At 43.2% G+C, this 21,413-nt stretch overlaps 1 protein-coding gene and 1 pseudogene across 1 annotated transcript in view; both read right to left on the bottom strand.

Moving 5' to 3' along the window:
* Nucleotides 1-904: 904 nt before the first annotated feature.
* Nucleotides 905-21,413, bottom strand: part of TPST1 (tyrosylprotein sulfotransferase 1) — a 140,727-nt gene continuing 120,218 nt past the window's right edge. The window contains exons 4-6 of the mRNA XM_008018263.3: nt 8,574-8,624; nt 4,301-4,347; nt 905-1,450 (exon numbers count right to left, since the gene is read on the bottom strand). Of these exons, the coding sequence (XP_008016454.1) occupies nt 4,330-4,347; nt 8,574-8,624 (69 nt within the window). The 3' untranslated portion in view covers nt 905-1,450; nt 4,301-4,329. The remainder of the gene's footprint in view (nt 1,451-4,300; nt 4,348-8,573; nt 8,625-21,413) is intronic.
* On the bottom strand, nt 17,014-17,126 carry LOC119621405 (U6 spliceosomal RNA; annotated as a pseudogene).

Here is a 21,413-nt window from a genome sequence, read left to right as displayed (position 1 = left end):
CCAGAAGTACTTGCTATGTTCTGAAAATAAAGATACTTCTATTAAAGATACTTCTAGAGCACAAGCGGTGAGGTTGGGAGAGAGGCCTGAAATGAGATGGAGAGGAGGACCCTGCTGGCCCTGGCAGGAGTCTGGGCTCTTTTAAGTGACATGGAAGCCATTGAAATGCCTCAGGTGGGGAGGGTCCCGTCCAGATGTGTATTCTAAAAACTCTTATTCTGTTGTGTGATCCAAGAAATACATGGAAGGTAGGATCAAAGATCTTGGATGTGAATGGAAAGAGGGAGGAAAAGGGTGGAATCAAGTGTGGCTCTTTGGTTTCTGGCTCAAGTGATAGAAAATACTGCAATTACTGAGATGGATATGACCTAAATGGATAGGTACAAGTTTTGGGGCGGAGATGGGATAACATGTTATATACACTTTTCATGCCTGGCACATATGTGAACACACTCAACATGGCAGTTACTACTACTATCTGGACATTCTGTGTTCCATAACAAAGGCTTCTAGGAAACAAGTGGAAATAATAACTTCCATGTCCTTAAATACAGTCTGCAAGCATGAAATAGAACAGGATTCCCAAAGTGGATGGCAATAGGTTCTCTCTGAAATAAATTACAGAAAACTTCATTACAAAATGATGATGCAGGCCAGGCACTGTGGCTCACGTCTGTAATTTAGTACTTTGGGAGGCTAAGGCAGAAGGATCATTTGAGTCCAGGCTGGGGAATGTAGCGAGACCCTGTCTCTACCCACCACCACTCCCCCCCAAAAAAAGTGATGGCTCCAGGGGAGTATCCACAATACAGCCAACCGAGGAAACTTTGGTTTATCACACCAGCGTCTGATAAGGTCTGTGCTTCTTTGAAATCACATTAATGAAAACATGTAACTACCAGAATGCTTCACATTGAAAGCTTTTATTTTGAAAAATAAAATACAAAAGTCATTAAGTTGTAAATGTATAATGATAATTTCCCAACTTCTCAGAAACAATACAATGAATTAAATAATTATTTAATATTATTCACATCAATACACTTAAACAGGCAACATGTGTTCTACAAAACATTAGAACATGTACAGACAACCTATTTCAAAAGGAGACTGCCCAAGTCTGCTTACAGGATCCCATTTTTAAACCCTCTCCTTGAACACAAACTTCATAATCGGGTAAGAAAAGAGGACAAGAGCAGTTTTAACAGGAAACACGTTTCTTCTGGGCTCCTTACCGCAGGGCTGTGCATGGAATCAGGATCAAGAGCTCTTTGCTCAGGAGGCAGAGCCCTCATGAGGCCCAAAGCTGTGCGGACACCTGCATCCTCTCAGTGGGAGGAAACTGGCAAAAGCAGAGGAGACATAGCCAAGGTGCAGACGCTCCACTGAGCTCGGCAGGGGATAGCCAGTCCTAGGAATTTCCCTTCCGCTGAAAAGGCAGCAGTCTTTCCTAGGGCGAACAAACAGAACGTGGTTACGGGTGTGGAGTCCCGTTGTGTTCCTGTGTCTTCATCTCTTCCTTCCCAGCTACAGGCCTGGACAAGCCAGGCGGCTGGGGAGGTTGCTGCAGGTCAGGGGCCAGGAGGATGGACGTTGAGAACAGCTGCCTCAGGAGCGCTGCCTGGGAGGCACACGCGCCCTCACTCTGGTGCTTTCAGATACATGCAAGTAGCTGCTGGGAGCAAAGCAAGCAGATGGTGGCCAAAGCCAGGGCTGCTCCTGCCCATTTCTAAATAACTGCTACTGTCGTCTGCTATTGATGCTACTGTGGGGGTACTGTCAGGGGCATCAGGTGTCCAGGGGTCAGCACCCTGATTCCTCCTCATGTGAAGAAATGGGTCCTAAGGTTTTTTTTGTTTTGTTTTGTTTTGAGATGGAGTCTCGCTCTGTCGCCCAGGCTGGAGTGCAGTGGTGCGATCTCGGCTCACTGCAAGCTCCACCTCCTGGGTTCACGCCATTCTCCTGCCTCAGCCTCCTGAGTAGCTGGGACTACAGGCACCCGCCACCATGCCCGGCTAAGTCCTAAGGTTCTTAAAGTGTCCAGGGGACAAGACCCTGATTCCTCCTCGTGTGAAGAAATAGGTCCTAAGGTTCTTTAAGTGTCCAGGGGTCAGCACCTGATTCTTCGTCACGGGAAGAAATGGGTCCTAAGGTTGTTTAAAGGAAGCTCTGGAGAACACAGTGACTGTTACTGAAATGCCAAAGGGACCTACAAGATAAGATAGTATCTGTCCTCAGGGCTCTGCTGTGTCCCCGGTTCTCCTGAGTCCTCCTCACCACAGGTGGGCCCCTCCCGGCCTCCACACAAAGGCAAGGGTGAAATGCTGCGGAGGCAGCTGCCAATGCAGTCCATCCTCCAATACACTGGTCAGGAAATGAGGCCTTGTGAGTGTTTGGTGGGGTGGGTAGGGAAATTACGAATGAACTTTGAAAGCATTTTATAAAAACAAAGTTAGCCAAGGCCTGATAACTGCTGTTAAATATGCAGACCCACAGAATAATTCAGCGTTTGCTCCTCAGCAAAAAGGAAACCTGAATCCTAGAGCCTGTCAATATGAGCAGCTTGCTGCCATCTGGGGTTTTGAGATGATGGAGCAGTGTCCATGTGCTTCTTATGTCCATAATCCATCAACGCACCGCAAGTCACATTCAACCTGTTTTCTCACTAGTAAAACAGGAATACTACCAGCTTGCCAGAATGGTTTGAGAACTGAATACAATTTTATATATAGATGTATATATAATTTAGCATATCAGTTATATATATTATCATCTTATACACATAAAATGCTTGGTATTTTATGCCTGGTATGGAGTATGCATAATACATCATTATTATATAAAGTAAAAATAAAAACAAAAGTCAGCAAGTAAACTATGAGAAAAAATCACTATCAATATCAGATTTTATTTATTTTTATTTATTTATTTATTTTTGAGATGAAGTCTCACTCTGTCACCCAGGCTAGAGGGCAGTGGTGTGATCTCGGCTCACTGCACCCTCTCGGGTTCAAGCAATTCTCCTGCCTCAGCCTCCTGAGTAGCTGGGACTATATGGGCCCACCACCACACCCAGCTATTTTTTTTTTTTTTTTTTTGAGACAAAGTCTTGCTCTTTTCACCCAGGCTGGAGCGCAGTGGTGTGATTTCAGCTCACTGCAACCTCCGCCTCCCGGGTTCAAGCGATTCTCCTGCCTCAGCCTCCCAAGTAGCTGGGATTACAGGTCCCCGCCACCACACCTGGCTAATTTTTGTATTTTTAGTAGAGACGAGGTTTCACTATGTTGACCAGGCTGGTCTCGAACTCCTGACCTTGTGATCCACCTACCTTGGCCCCCAAAGTGCTGATATTACACGTGTGAGCCACTGTGCCCAGCCAATATCAGACTTTTTTAAAAGGCTGTTCAAGTTCCAACTGATCAAAGGCTTTGCCATATCATTTGGAGCAAAAGTGATCTTAAGCAAGTTTGGGTTGCTTAAGCAGAGACTGTAAGTCTGGGAGAAGGGTAGGAGCTCTGAGCAGCTGCACCTGGAGATCTGGGCTGAGAAACCAGCTTTGCCACTCATGAGCTGGTATCCCTGGACATGTGCCTGATGAGGGCCACATACTCAGATAGAAAGAGGGCTTAAAAGGCAGGGCTGGCCTTGTCCACAATGTAGTGCTTAGTCCAATGAGACAATGTAGGTTACTTACATAAGCCATCCATAATACATTAAAACAAGCAAGGGCAAACTTGAAAAACCAACCAAGAAACAAACAAAAACTGCAGTAGTGGAAAAACCTCTGCAAGTCCAGCACACAGAGAAAGCCCTTGGAGGCAGGGATGGGCAGCTGGGGCCCTGGCCGAACAGGGAACCAGAAGTAAGCAGTCGCTCCTGTGTTCTGGGTTTCCCTGCCTCTGGACTATGGTCTTGACAAAACGACCTGCTCCCTCTGGGACCAGCTTCCTTATCAGAAAACAAGGAGTTGGGCTTGATGGCCTCTAGGTCCCTTTCAGCTGAAATATTTCATGGTTCATAATAAAAATAACAATACTATTGTTTGCTTATTATGAGCCAGGGTCTTGAATGATGATTAATTCTCACCACCACGCTCTTATTAATATCATCCTCATTTCACAGATGAATAAATGAAGACAGAGGTGAAGTAACGCGCTCGCTGCCACACAGAAAGTGAAGAGCCAGGATTCCAACCTGGGCAGACGGACTCCAGAGCTGTGCTCTCCACCTCAGCCACCGGGCCCCCTGCAAGAGTCCAAGTGGGAAACAGGAAAACCCAGCAATGTTCCCCAACCCTCACCTCATGTATGGAAGAGGCTCCTGGTCCTGCTACTCCACTTGCTCAGTCTGTTAAAGGAAAGAAAAGATGTTTTAATGTCCTTGAAGTTGGTCAGCACGAGAAGTGACTGCCCCCACTGAAACACCAGGGGTGGCCCGCAGGCTCTGTTCACTTTCAGATGAACTCAGTGCACTACTGTGGTATGCTTAAGAATCTGGCCTTTCCCCCTGGTTCCTGGGAGGGAAATGCCGAATCCTCGGAATTCCCTGAGTAACAAGAGTGTCTTTGTTATTTCTGAGGCCCTTGGATCACATCTGGGTTTATGGTATGAGATGACTCAGGATGGGGTTGCTCACCACAAAGACCAACCATGGGATCAGGGGGCTGGGGCTTGGAGCCCGCCTCAACTCTGGGGAGGGGAGGGTGGCTGGAGATTGAGTTCTAACACATGACCAATGAATGAATCAATCTTGCCTGCATAAATAAACCCCGATAAAAACGCTGGGTGTGGGGTTCAGTGGCACTTCCAGGTTGGCGAACACATGGGTGTGCTGGGAGGGTGACATGCCCTGATTCCACAGAGAGGAGGCGCAGAAGCTCCACATTCAGGACCCTCCCGGGCCCACTTCTATCTTATGGCGGGTCCTGATCTGCATCCTTTATAAACCTGTAATTGTTAAGTACTGCACTTTCCCGAGTTTTATGAACCATTCTAGCTAATTATTGAATCCGAAGGTTCTTTGGGTTTCAGCTCATTTAAGACCTTATGGGCCCTTTTCTATGTGTGTGTGTGTCTGTGTGCGTGCGTGCTTCTGCATGATTTTTTGTTTCTTTTTTTAGTAGACAAGGTTTCCCTCTGTTACCCAGGCTGGAGTGCAGTGGCACAATCACAGCTCACTGCCTGGGCTCAAGGGATCATCCTGCCTCAGCTTCCCAAGTATGCCACCACGCTCAGCTTTTTTTTCGAGATCGAGTCTTGCTGTGTCACCCAGGCTGGAGTGCAGTGGTGCAATGTCACTTCACTGCAACCTCTGCCTCCTGGGTTCAAGCAATTTTCCTGCCTCAGCCTCGGGAGCAGCTGGGATTACAGGTGTGTGCCACCATGCCTGCCTAATTTTTCTGGTATTTGTTCTTAGAGATGGGGTTTTGCCATGTTTACCAGGCTGGTCTTGAACTGCTGATCTCAAGTGATCCACCCGCCTCAGCCTCCCAAAGTGCTAGGATTACAGGTGTGAGCCACTGCACCTGGCCCTGCCCAGCTAATTTTTTGATAGAGATAGGGTCTTGCTATGTTGTCCAGGCTTTTTGCCCAATTAAAAAAAAATTCCCTTATGATTTGTAGGAAAGATCTATATTCCACAGATGAGTCCCTTTTTTTTTTTTTTTTTTGGAGACAGTGTCTCACACTGTTACCCAGGTTGGAGTGCAGTGGCACGATCTTGGCTCACTTCAGCCTCTGCCTCCTGAGTTCAAGCGATTCTCCTGCCTCAGCCTCCCAAGTAGCTGGGATTAGTCGCCTGCCACCACGCCCAGCTAATTTTTTTTGTATTTTTAGTAGAGATGGGGTTTCACTATGTTGGCCAGTCTGTTCTCAAACTCCTGCCCTCGTGATCCACCCACCTTGGCCTCCCAAAGTGCTGGGATTACAGGCTCATGAGCCACTGAGCTCGGCCCCAGATGAGTCCTTTGTTTCAAATATGTTCTCCTACTTAGGCTCACTTTTTTACTCTTCTTATGATGATTTTTATTACATAAACATCCTTAATTATAAAGTAGTTCATATTATCCACCTTTAAATTAATAATTAGTACTTTTTAGGGCTTAAGAAATCCTTTCCTCTTATGGTCATAAAGATGGTCTCCTCTATTATTTTCTTCTTCGTTTTTGTGCAACAGGGTTGATTGCCCAGGCTGGAGTGCAGTGGTGTGATCTTGGCTCATTGCAGCCTCGACCTCTGGGGCTCAGGTGATCCTCCCACCTCAGCCTCCCAAATAGCTGCGACTACAGGCATGCACCACACCTGGCTAATTTTTTGTATTTTTAGTAGAGGTGAGGTTTGGCTCTGTTTCCTAGGTTGGTTTTGAACTCCTGGACTCAAGCAATCTGCCTGCCTCAGCCTCCCAAAGTGCTGGCATTACAGGCGTGAGCAGGCCTGTAACAACTTCATCATTTTGCCTTTCACATTTAGGTGTGTGATCCACTTGGAAATATTTTTAGGTATGTTGTGAAGCAGGGGTGTCCCTTTAGTTTTAGTCTCAAATTCCTTTTCTTGACTTCTTCAGACTTGTTATGCAAACCAGCTTTTGGAATTTTTTTTTTTTTGATGGACTTTCACTGTCATCCAGGCTGGAGTGCAGAGGTGCAGTATTGGCTCACTGCAACCTCCACCTCCCTGGTTCAAGCAATTCCCCTGCCTCAGCCTCCTGAGTAGCTGGGATTACAGGCCCACACCACCAAGTCTTGCTAATTATTTTGTATTTTTAGTAGAGACAGGGTGTCACCGTTGGCCAGACTGATCTCGAACTTCTGACTTCAGGCAATCTGGGATTACAGGTGTAAACCACCATGCCCGGGCACTTTTGGATTTTATATTCCTTCAAGACAGCCTTTTGGAATATTCTCTGGCTCCAACTTCCACAGCCTGTGAGTGAGTCTGTTCATGAATCTGCCCAGGTTTCTGGGACCTCATGCCCAGCTCTGGGCCCAGAGCTCTGTGCCCCCTTGTCTGCACGAGGTGGTTGGAGTCTTCTGGATAAATCAGGAGCTCCTCCTGTGACTCCTGAGGGCTTACTCCAATGCCTCACTATAGTACACGCTGGGTAAACAACTGGTGAATAAGTGAATGAATGGATGAATAGTAAATATATGTGAGTAAGAATATGCCTTGCAAGTACTTTGAAGCACTCAAGTCATATGTATCAATTACTGGCGGCTGAATGTTTTTAGACAAGGGTCAGGAAGGAAGAGGCTTCAACTCTGGTGTGAGACATGGCTTCCCTCAGAGAGGGCAGCCCATTTACTCCAGGCTTGCTTCAGGCAACTGGACTTCACACAAGTCTATGAGGCGGTGTTGCTTCACCAATCTCTATCTGGAACGCTTTTAGAAACTGAGTTCAGAACTGAGTCTCCTTTTCCTACTGACAAGCTAATCACTGACAGCAGCAGCCTGGAGGCAACATGCATCAATGCCATGCTGGCAAGGGAAGTCGGCCGCACTCAGACCATGGGTGCCCATTTTTTCTGACTTCTATATGGGGATGACAGGTGATACCCAGAGGCAGGACGCGGGCTCCTCTAGGCATGTCAGCTGCAAGACTCCCTGTTTCTTTCCAACCCAGGAAACAGGATTGGAATGCAAGTCAGTGAGAGTGGACGTTACAGGGAAAACTCTGAATCTGCTTAATTTTTTTTTTTGGCACAATCTAGACTCATGGTAACTGCCACCTCCCGGGATCAAGCGATCCTCCTACCTCAGCCTCCCAAGTAGCTGGGACCATAGGCCTGTGCCCCCATGCCTAGCTAATTTTTTCTTTTTAGCTAGGCAGTCTTGTTCTGTCACACAGGCTGTAGTGCAGCAGTGTAATCTTGGCTCAGCAACTTCCACCTCTCGGTTCATGTGATTCTCCTGTCTCAGCCTCCCAAGTAGCTGGGATTACAGGCACCTTCCACAATACTTGGCTAATCTCTGTATCTTTAGTAGAGTTGAGGTTTCACTATGTTGGCCATGCTGGTCTTGAACTCCTGACTTCAAGTGATCCACCAACCTCGGCCTCCCAAACTGCTGGGATTACAGGCATGAGCCACCGTGCTGGCTTTAATCCTTCAAACTCTTGGTGTCCTTCCAAAGGGCCAGTAACTGTGTGCATAATATATGTATAAGTCTTCTGGGCTCCAAATGAGAAAAGCCAAAGGGGCATGGATGTACAGTACACACAGTAGGAACAGAGAGGGTCGCTGCACATTTTTATTTCAAATTAGGCACTGGAAGGCTGGAGTAGCTTTACCCACTGGGCGGCTTGTGCAGGACCTCAAACAATCAGCATTTGGTTACCAATAAAGTATTTCCCTGGTTTTGGGAGACACTGAGCTCTCTGAAATTAAGACTGTGTTAAATTATTGTTAAAATCAACAAGTCCCAGAGGCTGATCTTTCTTCCACCAGCACATACCATTATCTCTTCTTTTCTTTTTGGTTTCTTGTTTCTGTCTTTTTAATTTCATTATCTCTTTAAAAATATTACTTCAATGCGAGAGCCAATCTAGTATACATCAGGAGGAAAAAGCAGACACAGTACCTGTGGTTTTTCTTTAAGAAAGTCAGGTAGTTGGAATTCTCCCTTATAGACCTGGAAAAACAAAGCAGGCGTGAGTTTAAGGCAACAGGTCCAGTCCCCATCATTTCAGGACATGTGCTATGCCTGACCATGGCCGGGTTTACTGCTCCACTGCTGGGGAGTTTAGAATGAGAGAGAAGCCTGTCGGTCCAAGAACAGCCAGTGGGCAGGACTGACGGAAATCCCCGTTCACTGCGATTCCCTCCTGCTCTGTGTTTACTGAGTGCTCACAGATGCGGGCTGGCTAGGAGAGGGCTCAGGGTACCTGAAAAACAAAAGCACCCTGACTGCCAAATCCCAATGACTTTAGCTGAGAGAGGAAGCAAGCCCTAAGGCAATCTCTCTAAGCAACCAACACAGAACCCACACAGTTGAGGAACAAGCTCTTGGTTCCTTTTGAATTCTCCAAGGATACAACCCTGGATTTAATCCAACTTTACTTTCCTCAATTTACCCAGTATTCCCATGGTGATTTGAATTTGAATATTAAGTGATTCTTAAAATGATATATACCTTAAATCTCATAAAATCTTATAATTAAAAACTTAGGCTTTAATATATAAAAATGTCTCCAATACATGCAATAATTAGGAATCATTTTTAAAATACCATTTATTACATTTAAAAGCCCACTGAATATGTAAGAGTAAATCAATGAAAGATATATAAGACCTTAACACAGAAAACTATAAAACACTATTGAGAGAAATTAAAGACCCACATAAACAGACATACCACTTTCAGGGACAGGAAGATTTAACATAGTACAGATGGCCATTCTCCTCAAAGAATTCCCAATCAAAATTCTAGCATGCTTTTTTGTTTTTGGAGGGGAAGGAGTAATTTCAACTTGTTTGTAAAACTTAAATGAAATACACAGGGCCAAGAATAGTCAAGCTAGTTTTAAAAGAATAACAAAGTAGAAGAACTTATTCTACCAGATATCGATACATTATTATTATACAGCTATAATTATCTACATTACATAGCTCTAACCATTAGCTAAGTTAATGATATAGCCATAAGAAAGACAGTTTCTGGCACAAGGATAGACAAATATATCAACGAAACAGAATGACAGGTCCAGAAACAGCCCCTGAGATATGGATGCCTGGTTTATGGCAAGGTGGCACTATAGAACAGTGCAATGAGAATGAATAAATAAAAGTGCTCTATGCATATAATGATATACTATACAGCAACAGAAAAATGAACTCTGCTACATTACCAACAACACAGATGAATCTTAACATACAATAAGGAGGTGGGGAGCCAGACTCCAAAGAATAATATACTATGTCTTCAATTTAAAAAATTTAAAGCTACTAAGTAGGTAAAACAAATCAATGATCTTAGAAATCAGGATACTGTTTGCCCTGGACAGGAAGGAGGTGGTAGTGATTTTGAGAGAGAGAAGCTGAGCGAGGCTTCCAGGGTGCTGGTAATTTTCTGTGTTGATATGAGTAGTGATTATGAGCATGTGTTCATTTTGTGAACATGTCAGTTATTGATAAATGACTGGTGTACTCTATGTGTGATATACTACAACAACAAAATTCAATAAATGAATTAAGTCAGTGGTTTAATGTTAAAAATTTACTGTTAAAATACACATATATTGGCTGGGCACAGTGGCTTATGCCTGCAATCCCAGCACTTTGGGAGGCCAAGGCGGGTGGATCACGAGGTCAGGAGATCGAGACCATCCTGGCTAACACGGTGAAACCCCGTCTCTACTAAAAAAAAAAAAAAAACAAAAAAATAGGCAGGCGTGGTGGTGGGCGCCTGTAGTCCCAGCTACTCAGGAGGCTGAGGCAGGAGAATCGCGTGAACCCAGGAGGCGGAGCTTGCAGTGAGCCGAGATCGCGCCACTGCACCTCCAGCCTGGGCGACAGAGTGAGACTCCGTCTCACCAAAAAAAAAAAAAAAAAAAAAAATCATTTAAGTACAAAGATGTTTATTTCAACACCGTTTGCAACAGCAAAAAAACACCTGGGAACAAGTAATGTCAATCAAGAGTGGAAAAGCAATCCACTAGGAAGAAGTTTGATAACCACTGGAATCGCGATTGTAACAAGAAACTAAGGAAAGTTATTGGAACTACAGTTACTGGATGGTCCTTCAGAGCACAGAGAAATCTCAGTGCTGAATCCTAAGCCTAAAAACCTAAAGAAGTTTCTCCTTTTACTGATCCATCTAAATATAATAGCCGCATTACTTCGGAGGCTCAGAGAATGAACACACTTTTTTTTTCCTGCAGTGCCTAAAACCTGGTCTATTTTTTGTTTTTCTCTGCTACAGTCTAGGAGGCCTAAACTGAAGTAGAGACACAAGGCTTACAGATAAGGTATTTCCATGGAGGTGCGTGGCCCTGGAAGGTGAACAGGGTGCAGGATAACAAAATTGCAGCTACTAGGAGTGTCTCAAAGCTCCCATCATCTCCCCTAGTCAATGGGGGCTGGCCTAGCTGTTCCCAAACACTGCATGTTCTCACTCATAGGTGGGAATTGAACAATGAGAACACTTGGACACAGGAAGGGGAACATCACACACCGGGGCCTGTCGTGGGGAGGGGGGAGGGGGGAGGGATAGCCTTAGGAGATATACCTGATGTAAATGACGAGTTAACGGGTGCAGCACACCAACATGGCACATGTATACATATGTAACAAATCTGCACGTTGTGTACATGTACCCTAGAACTTAAAGTATAATAATCATTAAAAAAAAAATCTGCATATAAGAATCATTTGTTCGGCCAGGCGCAGTAGCTCAGGCCTGTAATCCTAGCACTTTGGGAGGCCAAGGCGGGCGGATCACCTGAGGTCAGGAGTTCGAGACCAGCCTGGCCAACATGGTGAAATCCCATCTCTACTTAAAATACAAAAAATTAGCTGAGCGTGTTGGCGGGCGCCTGTAATCCCAGCTACTCGGGCAGCTGAGGCAGGAGAATCACTCGAACCTGGGAGGCGGAGGTTGCGGTGAGCCGAGATCACGGCATTGCACTCCAGCCTGGGCAACCAGAGCAACACTCTGTCTCAAAAAACAGAATCATTTGTTCTACCCTGACACCACAACTCGGATGGGTCCAGCTTGCTGAGGTGGGAAGTGTCTAAGCCCTGGGAGCTGTGTATCATGTTAGCACTCGCTTCCATCCACTTTGCCTGCCTATTGTCTGTGGGGCAAGAAGACACCATGCCAGTGGAGGGGCTGAAGCTACTAGAATGTTTTGTTTGTTTTGGGTTTTTAACCAGATTCTCACGTGTCTTTCCTTCTCCCTCTATTCAAGAAATGAAGTCCCAGCCCCTACTTTCCAGGCCCCAAGGGCATACACTGCTCAGGCCCATAGTCCGCTCTGGTCTGTGCCCTGGCTGCTTTACAGAACCAGTTCAGTTCGAGTCTGCCCCAGTTCCTCTTCTCTTGTTAGTGGGTTGGGGTCTCAAGTGACTTGACTTTTTTTTTTTTTTGAGACGGAGTTTCGCTCTGTCACCCAGGCTGGAGTATAATGGCATGATCTTGGCTCGCCGCAACCTCTGCCTCCCACATTTAAGCGCTTTTCCTGCCTCAGCCTCCCGAGCAGCTGGAATTACAGGCCTGCATTACCACACCTGGCTAATTTTTTGTATTTTTAGTAGACATGGGGTTTCTCCACGTTGGTCGGGCTGGTCTTGAACTCCTGACCTCAGGTGATCCGCCCACCTCAGCCTCCCAAAGTGCTGCGATTATAGGCGTGAGCCACTGTGCCTGGCCAACTTTTCTTATTTTCACACTCTCTCAGACATTCAGACACTGAATCTCCTCTTTGAGCTAGCTTCTTTTGCTAGAATTTATGCAGAAGGTTTACCTCAAGCCCAGGCAGTCATACAGGTGTCAGTGGCAGAGCAAGGCTAACAGGCCCCACCCCAGGGCTCTTCCATTAAACCACACTCATTGCATCCTACATTGCCATTAGCAAATCTATGGTGAAATCTTTCTTACTCTTTTTGGCTTGTTATAAAAAGCATAAGGCCTAACAGGAAATATGAGTGGGAACATTCAACACTCTAAGTCCCTTCTGAGTACTGACAGTTCCAGATAGGTAAGGCTTATATGAAGAAGAAAAAAAAAATCCTAGGTATGTGATGCTACAAATGTAATAAAAAACCAAAAGGGGTCAGGGTAAAATATCAGATAAAGCTCAAGCAAAAAATCAGTGGGCAGCTGTCTGGAGATTTCCTTCTTTTAGTATCCTCTAGGGAACAAATGCCTCAAAAGTTAGGAACTGTAAAACCAAGAAAAATAACATTTTCCACTGACAAAGCAATTTCTGCACAGTGCAGGAAACTGACCCACTACATTGCCTACACAAACAGCAGAGCTAGAAATGGAATTTCCTTTGGTTAACAATGTTTCTGGACATCTGAATATTTTCAGGCACTAAAAGAGAGAGGATTCTGCTTGACAGCAATGAGATAGGTATTCAGAATCCAAATGTTTCTACAAACCCTCCCACCTCAAGCACTGAAGAAAAAGACAAAACTAAGCTTCTGATTTGAAGGGCAAATTGGAAATACAAATAATTTAAAAACCCGCTAAACCTTACTATTTTCTATGCATCAGGCTGGTATTAAGCAAGTGCCTCCTCATCAAATCACACAATCTCCTGAGGAGGTATTATTCTCTTTTTACAGATGAAGCAACTGAGGCACAGAGAAATTAAGTAATTCATAGACAGGTGGTGAAATGGGAAGCTTCTGTAGTAATACTAGATTGGACTTCAATCATTCTAGTTGCTCTGTTTAGACTGTGGTATGGAGTCTATAGCAATAATCCAGAGAAGAGATAATGATGGCTCGGACCAAGGAGATAGAAGTAGAAGGGGAGGATTACAGACTTTTTTTTTTTCTAATTACATCTTGATATGCTACAAGACAGGATGTGGGATGTGAGGGACAAGGAGAATCAAGAATGACTCCAAGGTGTTTTGCCTAAGCAACTACCAACTGGAAACATGGAGTTACCATAGGTTGGTAGGGCTTTTCTTTCAATACTTTAAATATTTCACTCTGTAAGTCTGATAGCAATGAGACAACAGAAAGAAAGGGCATCCAAACCAGAAAGGAAGAAGTCAAATTATCCTTGTTTATAGATAATATAACCTTATATTTGGAAAATCCAAAAGACTCCACCAAAAAAACTATTAGAACTAATAAATTCAGTAAAGTTGAAGGAGACAAAACCAACATACAAAAATCAGTAGCATTTTTATGTGCCAGCAGTGAACAATCTGAAAAAGAAATCAAGAAAGTAATCCCATGTACCATAGCTACAAATAAAATAAAATACTTCTTCTCAGAAATAGAAAAAACAATCCTAAAGTTTACCTGGAACCATGAAAGATCCAGAATAACCAAAGCTATCCTGAGCAAAAAGAACAATACTGGAGGAGTAACATTACCTGAATTTGAATTATACTACAGAGTTATAGTAACTAAAACAGCATGGTACTGGCATAAAAATAGACATACATACCAATGGAATAGAAGAGATAACCCAGAAACATATCCAGACATCTACAGAGAACACATTTCCAACAAATGTGCCAAGAACATACATTGGGGAAAGAACAGTCTCTTCAATAAATGGTGCTGGGAAAACTGGATATCCATATATAGTAGAATACAACTAGATACTTGCTCACACCTATAATCCCAGCACTTTAGGAGGCCAAGGCCAGTGTGGATCACTTGAGGCCAGAAGTTTGAGACCACCCTGGGCAACATGGTGAAACCCTGTCTCTACTCAAAATACAAAAATTAGCCAGGCATGGTGGCATACACCTGAAATCCCAGCTACTCAGGAGGCTGAGGCATTAGAATTGCTTGAACCTGGGAGGTGGAGGTTGCAATGAGTTGTGATCACACCACTGTACTCCAGCCTGGGAGACAGTGAGACACCGTCTCAAAAAAAAAAAAAAAGAAGAAAGAAAGAAACTAGATCCCTATCTCTTGCCATATACAAAAATCAAATCAAAATGAATTAAATACTTAAATCTAAAACCTCAAACTATGAACCTACTAAAAGAAAACATTTGGAAAACTCTCCAGGACATTGCACTGAGCAAAGATTTCTTGAGTAATACCCCACAAAGACAGGCACCCAAAGCAAAAATGGACAAATGGGATCACACCAAGTGTAAAAACTTCTATGCAGCAAAGGATACAATCAACAAAGTGAAGCGACAATCCCCCAAATGGAAGAAAACATTTGCAAACTATCCATTTGACAAGAGATTAATAACCAGAATAGATTAAGAGCTCAAACAACTCAATAAAAAAATCTAGTAATACAATTTAAAGATGGGCAAAAGATCAGAATAGACATTACTCCAAAGTAGACATACAAATGGTAAGCAGGTATATGAAAAGGCACTCAATATTACGTCATGACCGTCAGGGAGATGCAAATCAAAACTACAATGAGATATCATCTCACACCAGTTAAAATGGCTTTTATCCAAAAGACAGGCAATAACGATGTGGAGAAAGGGGAACCCTGCTACACTGCTGGTGGGAATATAAATTACTACAGCCATCATGGAGAACAGTATGGAGGTTCCTCAAAAAACTAAAAATGGAACTACCATATGATTTAGCAATCCCACTGCCAGGAATATACCCAAAAGAAGGGAAATCAGTAAATCAAGGAGATATCTTCATTATCACATTTGCTGCAGCACTATTCACAATAGCTAAGATTTGGGATCAATCTAAGTGTCCATCAACAGATAAATGGATAAAGGAAAGATGGCATATATAAAACACACACACACATACATACACACACACACACTATCCAGCCATAAAAAAGAATGATCCTGTCATTTGCAACAACATGGGTGGAAATGGGGGTCATTATGTTAAGTAAAAGAAGCCAGGCATAGAAAGACAAACTTTGCATGTTCTCACTTACTTGTGGGAGCTAAAAATTAAGACAGTTGAACTCATGGAAATAGAGAGTAGAACAATGGTTACCAGAGGCTGGGAAGGGTAGTGGGTAGGTGGGTAGGGGAGGAGATAGCTAATGGATACAAAAATATTATTAGATAGAAGGAATAAAATCTATTATTTGATAGCACAACAGGGTGACTCCAGTCAACAATTTACTATATATTTAAAAACAACTAGAGTATAAAGATGGTTTGTAATACAAAAAAATGATAAATGCTTGAGGTGATGGATACCTCATTCATCCCGATGTGATTATTACACATTGTATACCTGCATCAAAATATCTCATGTACCCCATAAATACATACACTTACCAGGTAACCACAAAAATAAAAATACAATTAAAAACATAATAAATATAGAAATATTTCACTCTACTGTCCATAAGCAAGGTGTTTTTTGTCCTCTAGGTTTTTGCAGGATGTTATCTGATTTTCTGCTATTTGATTATGATATGCCTAGGTACAGACTTTCTTGTATGTATGTATGTATGTATGTATTTATTTATCTATTTATTTATTATTTTTTTTTTGGAGATGGAGTCTCACTCTGTCTCCCAGGTTGGAGTACAGTGGCGCCCAGAGCTCACTGCAACCTCCACCTCCCAGGTTCAAGCAATTCTCCTGCCTCAGTCTCCTGAGTAGCTGGGATCATAAGCACCTGCCACCAGGCCCGGCTAATTTTTGTATTTTTAGTAGAGACAGGGTTTCACCATGTTGGCCGGGCTGGTCTTGAACTCCTGACCTCAAGTAATCTGCCCACCTCGGCCTCCCAAAGTGCTGGGATTACAGGTGTGAGCCACCCCACCTGGCATTTGGTATTTATCTTGCTTGTTTTCTTAACTTTCTAAACTGGATTTGTGGTTTGATGTCTGTCTTTAGTTTTGAAAATACTCAGACATTATTACTTCAGATGGTTCTTCTATTCCTTTCTCTCTTTCCCTGTTTTCTTTTCTCTCTTTTCCTGTTTTCTTTGCCTGTAGTCCCAACTACTTGGGAGGCTGAGGCAGGAGAATGGCATAAGCCCAGGAGGCGGAGCTTGCAGTGAGCCTAGATCATGCCACTGCACTCCAGCCTGGGCAACAGAGTGAGACTCCATCTAAAAAATAAATAAATAAATAAGAAATGTTGGCTGGGTGAGGTACCTCACACCTGTAACCCCAGCACTTTAGGAGGCCAAGGCAGGTGGAACACGAGGTCAGGAGTTCAAGACCAGCTTGCCCAAGATGGTGAAACCCTGTCTCTACTAAAATTACAAAAATTAGCCAAGCGTGGTGGCAGCTACTCGGGAGGCTGAGGCAGAAGAATCGCTTGAACCTGGGCAGCAGAGGTTGCAGTGAGCCGGGATCACGCCATGCACTCCAGCTTGGGTGACAGAGTGAGACTCCATCTAAAAAAAAAAAAAAATTAGAAATGTTTTTTCTATGCTTCATGACCTTACATATCATCCTTGCACAGGGCCATGCTGTACATGTTGTGTCTCTGTATTGTTCCAATTTTAGTGTATGTTCAGCCAAAGCAAGGACTTAAATATATATAATTTCATAACTGTCCCACAGTTTTTGGATATCCTATTCTTTTCCTTTTTCTTCTTTGTGGAGTCAACAGATCTCTCTCTGTTGCCCAGGCAGGTCTTCAATCTTGGTCTCAAGTGATCTTCCCACCTGGGCCTCCTGAAGTGCTGAGATACAGTGTGAGCCACCAGGCCCTGCCATGTTCTGTCATTTTCATTCTTTTTTCTCTTTGCAGTTTAAGTTTTGGAACTTTCTATTGACATATCTTCAAGCTCACTGAGTCTTTCCCAGGTTATCTATTGTCCTTTCCAGTCTATCAATAAGTCCAAAGGCATTCTTCATTTCTGTTATAGTATTGTTTATTTCTAGTATTTCTTTTGGGTTCTTTCTTAGAGTTTCTATTGTCTGCTTATGTTATCCATTTTTCTTGCATGTTGTTTACTTTCTCCATTAGAGCCTTTAGTGTATTAATCATACTTACTTAAAATTTCCTGGCTGATTATTCCAAAATTGCTGCCATAAATGAGTTTGGCAATGGTTCTGATTCTTGTTATGCCCTATGCAACTTTTGATTTTTGTCTTTTAGCATGTCTTGTAAGTTTCTGTTGAAAGCAGACATGATATACTGTATAGAAGAAACTGCAGTAAAGAGTCCTTTTGCTTGAGGCTTTATGTTTCTCTGGCTAAGAGTTGGGTTGTGTCTACTGTTTTGTGTAGCTGTATAGGTTAAATTTCCTTTAGTGTCCTTTTTCTAAATCAATTTTTATTTTAGATTCAGAGGGACTTGTGCAGGTTACAAGGGTATTTTGTGTGATGCTGAGGTCTGGTGTACAACTGATCCTGCTACTCTGGTCGTGAGCAGAGTACCCAATAGGCAGCTTTTCAACCCTTTCTCCCCTCCCTCTCTCCCCTGTCTTGCAGTCCCCAGTGTCTACTGTTCCCATCTTTATGTCCATGAATACCCAATGTCTAGCTCCCACTTAGGAGTTGGGAACATGTAGTTCTGGTTGTTTCAGCATTAATTCACTAAGGATAATGGCCTCCAGCTGCATCCATGTTGTTGCAATCACATCCTTGTTTTTGTATCTCTTACCGTTTCTTGGTTTCCCTAAAGACTCCTTATTAAAACAGCGTCTCAAAATTAGTTTGTTTAGCAGTAATCCACTATCATTATACAGGAGACAGATCGGTGGTGGTGAGGTGTCTGTGTGGTGGGGGGAGTGTCCTATAACCACATAATTAGTTCTCAGTCTTTTAGTGAGCCTGTGTGCCTGGGCCGTGACTTTCACAAGGGCTTCTCAGGTTCCCTTCTCCCCCCCATTAGGTAAGACAGGAAGGCTAGGGGGGCTGTGGTTGGGTGTTTCCCTTCTGATACACTTTGGGTATTTTTCCCCTCCAACTCATGCTGAAATGTGATTCCCAGTGTTGAAGGTGGGGGCCTAGTGGGAACTGTTTGGGTCATGGGGCCAGATCCCTCACGAATGGCTTGATGTTGTCCCTGCACTTACGAGTGAGTTCTTACTCTATTACTATGGTTCACGCAAGAGCTGGTGCGAGATCTGGTTGTTAAAGAGTCTGGCACCTCCCTCCCCTCTCTCTCTTGCTCTCTCTCTCTCCATGTGCTGTGCCTGCTCCCCTTTGTGTCCCACCATAAGGGAAAGCTTCCTGAGGCCTCACCAGAAGCTGAGCAGATAGATGCTGGTGCCATGCTTCTGGTACAGCCTGCAGAAATGTGAGCCAAATAAACCCCTCTTCTTTATAAATTACCAGTCTCGGGTATTTTATAGCAATGCCAAATGAACTAACACATCTTCCTCCAGGTCAGTTAGGCTCTGGTAAAGCACATGTCAATTATGCTTGATAAAACAGTTTATTTTGAGAGCAAACCATTGCTAAGGAGTGCCCTGGCTTATTTCAAGATGAGGATTCCCCTTCTCCCTACCTGAAGCTTGAGGAGATTTTCCTCTTTACCCTGAGAATCCAGTGAGGTTTCTAGAGGTAATCTGTGATTCTCAGTATGTACCTCTCCCTCCAGTTTTTGGGAGAATGGTTTGCCCTGAAACCTCAATTTTCTGATTGAAGAGTTGATTTTTCAGTTTTTGCAGCTTCTCTTCATCCTTGGTGTTCTACAATTTCATGGTACTGTGGTTTATTTTCTTCACTCAATGGTATTGGAAACAGATGCATGTCCATCTACTCCTACATTGTTACTTTGATAATATCCTGCTGTTCATTTTCTCTATTCTCTTTTTCTGGAATTCCGGTCAGTTAAACATTGGACAACTTGAATTTTGCTTCCCCGTTTCTTATCTTTTTTCTCTAAGTCATCTCTTGTTTTCTCTTTTTGTTTTATAAGATATTTTCTCAACTTTATTCAATCACTGATTTTAAATTTCAGCTCTCTTATTTTTAGTTCCCAAGCTTTCTGAATGTTCTTGTTTTAGAAAATAGCAATTTATTCTTGTTCCTTCACCTTACCTCTACAAGAATATTAATTACAGTTCATTTACATTTTTTCTTTTGCTTATTACATTGTTTTTGTTATCTCTGAGGTACATTTTTCCCTTTCTTTTGGTCTCTCTTATGTTAGAGATGTTCTGCCAATTTCTGGCGAGTCTTGGCTATGAAGCACTACAAAGTTAACTGGAGTTCTGTATATGAGAGTTGAGTATAATTATGGGTGTGCTTTCTCAGCCAGCCTTTTTGTCAGGATTCTCCAAGTATAATTTTATAGGTCTAGGCCGAGTGCAGTGACTCACACCTGTAATCCCAGCACTTTGGGAGGCCGAGGCAGGTGGATCATGAAGTCAGGAGTTCAAGACCAGCCTGACCAAGATGGTGATACCCCATCTCTACTAAAAATACAAAAACATTAGCCAGGCATTTGTGGCGGGTGCCTGTAATCCCAGCTACTTGGGAGGCTGGGGCAGAGAACTGCTTGAACCTGGGAGGCAGAGGTTGCAGCAAGCCAAGATCACACCATTGCACTCCAGCCTCGGCAACAAAGCGAGACACTGTCTCAAAAAACAAAAATTTTGTAGGTATTTTATATACCTATGTGTGTATAAAATTTGTGTACATACATATAGAACCAAGGTGTTTTGGCTACCATAGCTTTGTGGTATTCAAAGTCAGGCAGTGTGATTGTCTCCAACTTTGTTCTTTCTGCTCAGGATAGCTTTAGGTATTCAAGGTCTTCTGTTATTCCACACAAATTTTAGGATTTTTTTTCTATTTCTGTGAAAAATGTCATTGGTATTTTGATAGAGATTATACTGACTCTGTAGATTACTTTGGGTAATACTGACTTTTGGGATGGAGTCTCGCTCTGTTGCCCAGGCTGGAGTGCAGTGGCATGATCTTGGCTTGCTGCAACCTCTGCCTCCCAGGTTCAAGTGATTCTCCTGCCTCAGTCTCCTGAGTAGCTGGGATTACAGGCGCCCGCCACCAGGCCTGGCTAATTTTTCCATTTTTAGTAGAGATGGGGTTTCACCATGTTGGCCAGGCTGGTCTCGAACTCCATTAACAATATTAATTCTTCTAATCCATGAGTATGAAGTATCTTTTCATTTTCTGTATGTCCTCTTCAATTTCTGTCATCAATCTTTTATAGTCTTCATCACAGAGATTCTTCACTTATTTGGTTAAGTTTATTCCTAGGTATTTTATTTTTTGTAGCTATGTAAATGAGATTGCTTTTCTGACTTCTTTTTCAGATTGCTTGCTGTTGATGTACAGAAATGTTACAGATTTTTGTCATGTTGATTTTGTACCCTGAAATTTAACTGAATTTGTTTATCAGTTCTAGCAGTTTTTGGTGGAGTCTTGAGGTTTTTCTAAATACAGGATCATGTCATATGCAAATAAAGATAATGTGGTTTCTTCCTTTCCGATTTGGGTACCCTTTATTTCTTTCTCTTGCCTAATTGCTTGGGCTAGGACTTCAAGTACTAAGTTGAACAGAAGTGGTTAGAGTGGACATCCTTGTCTTGTTCCTGATCTTAGATAAAAATTATTCAAATTTTCACTGTTGAATATGACGTTAGCTGTGGGTTTGTCATATATGGTTTGAGATACGTTCCTTCTTTTTTTTTTCTCTTTTGAGATACAGTCTCACTCTATCACCCAGGCTGGAGTGCAGTGGCGCAATCTCAGCTCACTGCAACCTCCGCCCCCCTGGCTCAAGTGATTCTTTCACCTCAGCCTCTCAAATAGCTGGGATTACAGGTGTGCACCGCCACACCCAGCTAATCTTTGTATTTTTAGTAGAGATGGGGTTTCACCATGTTGGCCAGGCTG

Source organism: Chlorocebus sabaeus, chromosome 28, assembly GCF_047675955.1.
Source record: "Chlorocebus sabaeus isolate Y175 chromosome 28, mChlSab1.0.hap1, whole genome shotgun sequence".
In the NCBI taxonomy this organism is placed as follows: domain Eukaryota; kingdom Metazoa; phylum Chordata; class Mammalia; order Primates; family Cercopithecidae; genus Chlorocebus; species Chlorocebus sabaeus.
Note: the sequence above shows the minus strand (reverse complement) of the source record. Positions and strands in the feature narration are given on the sequence as shown.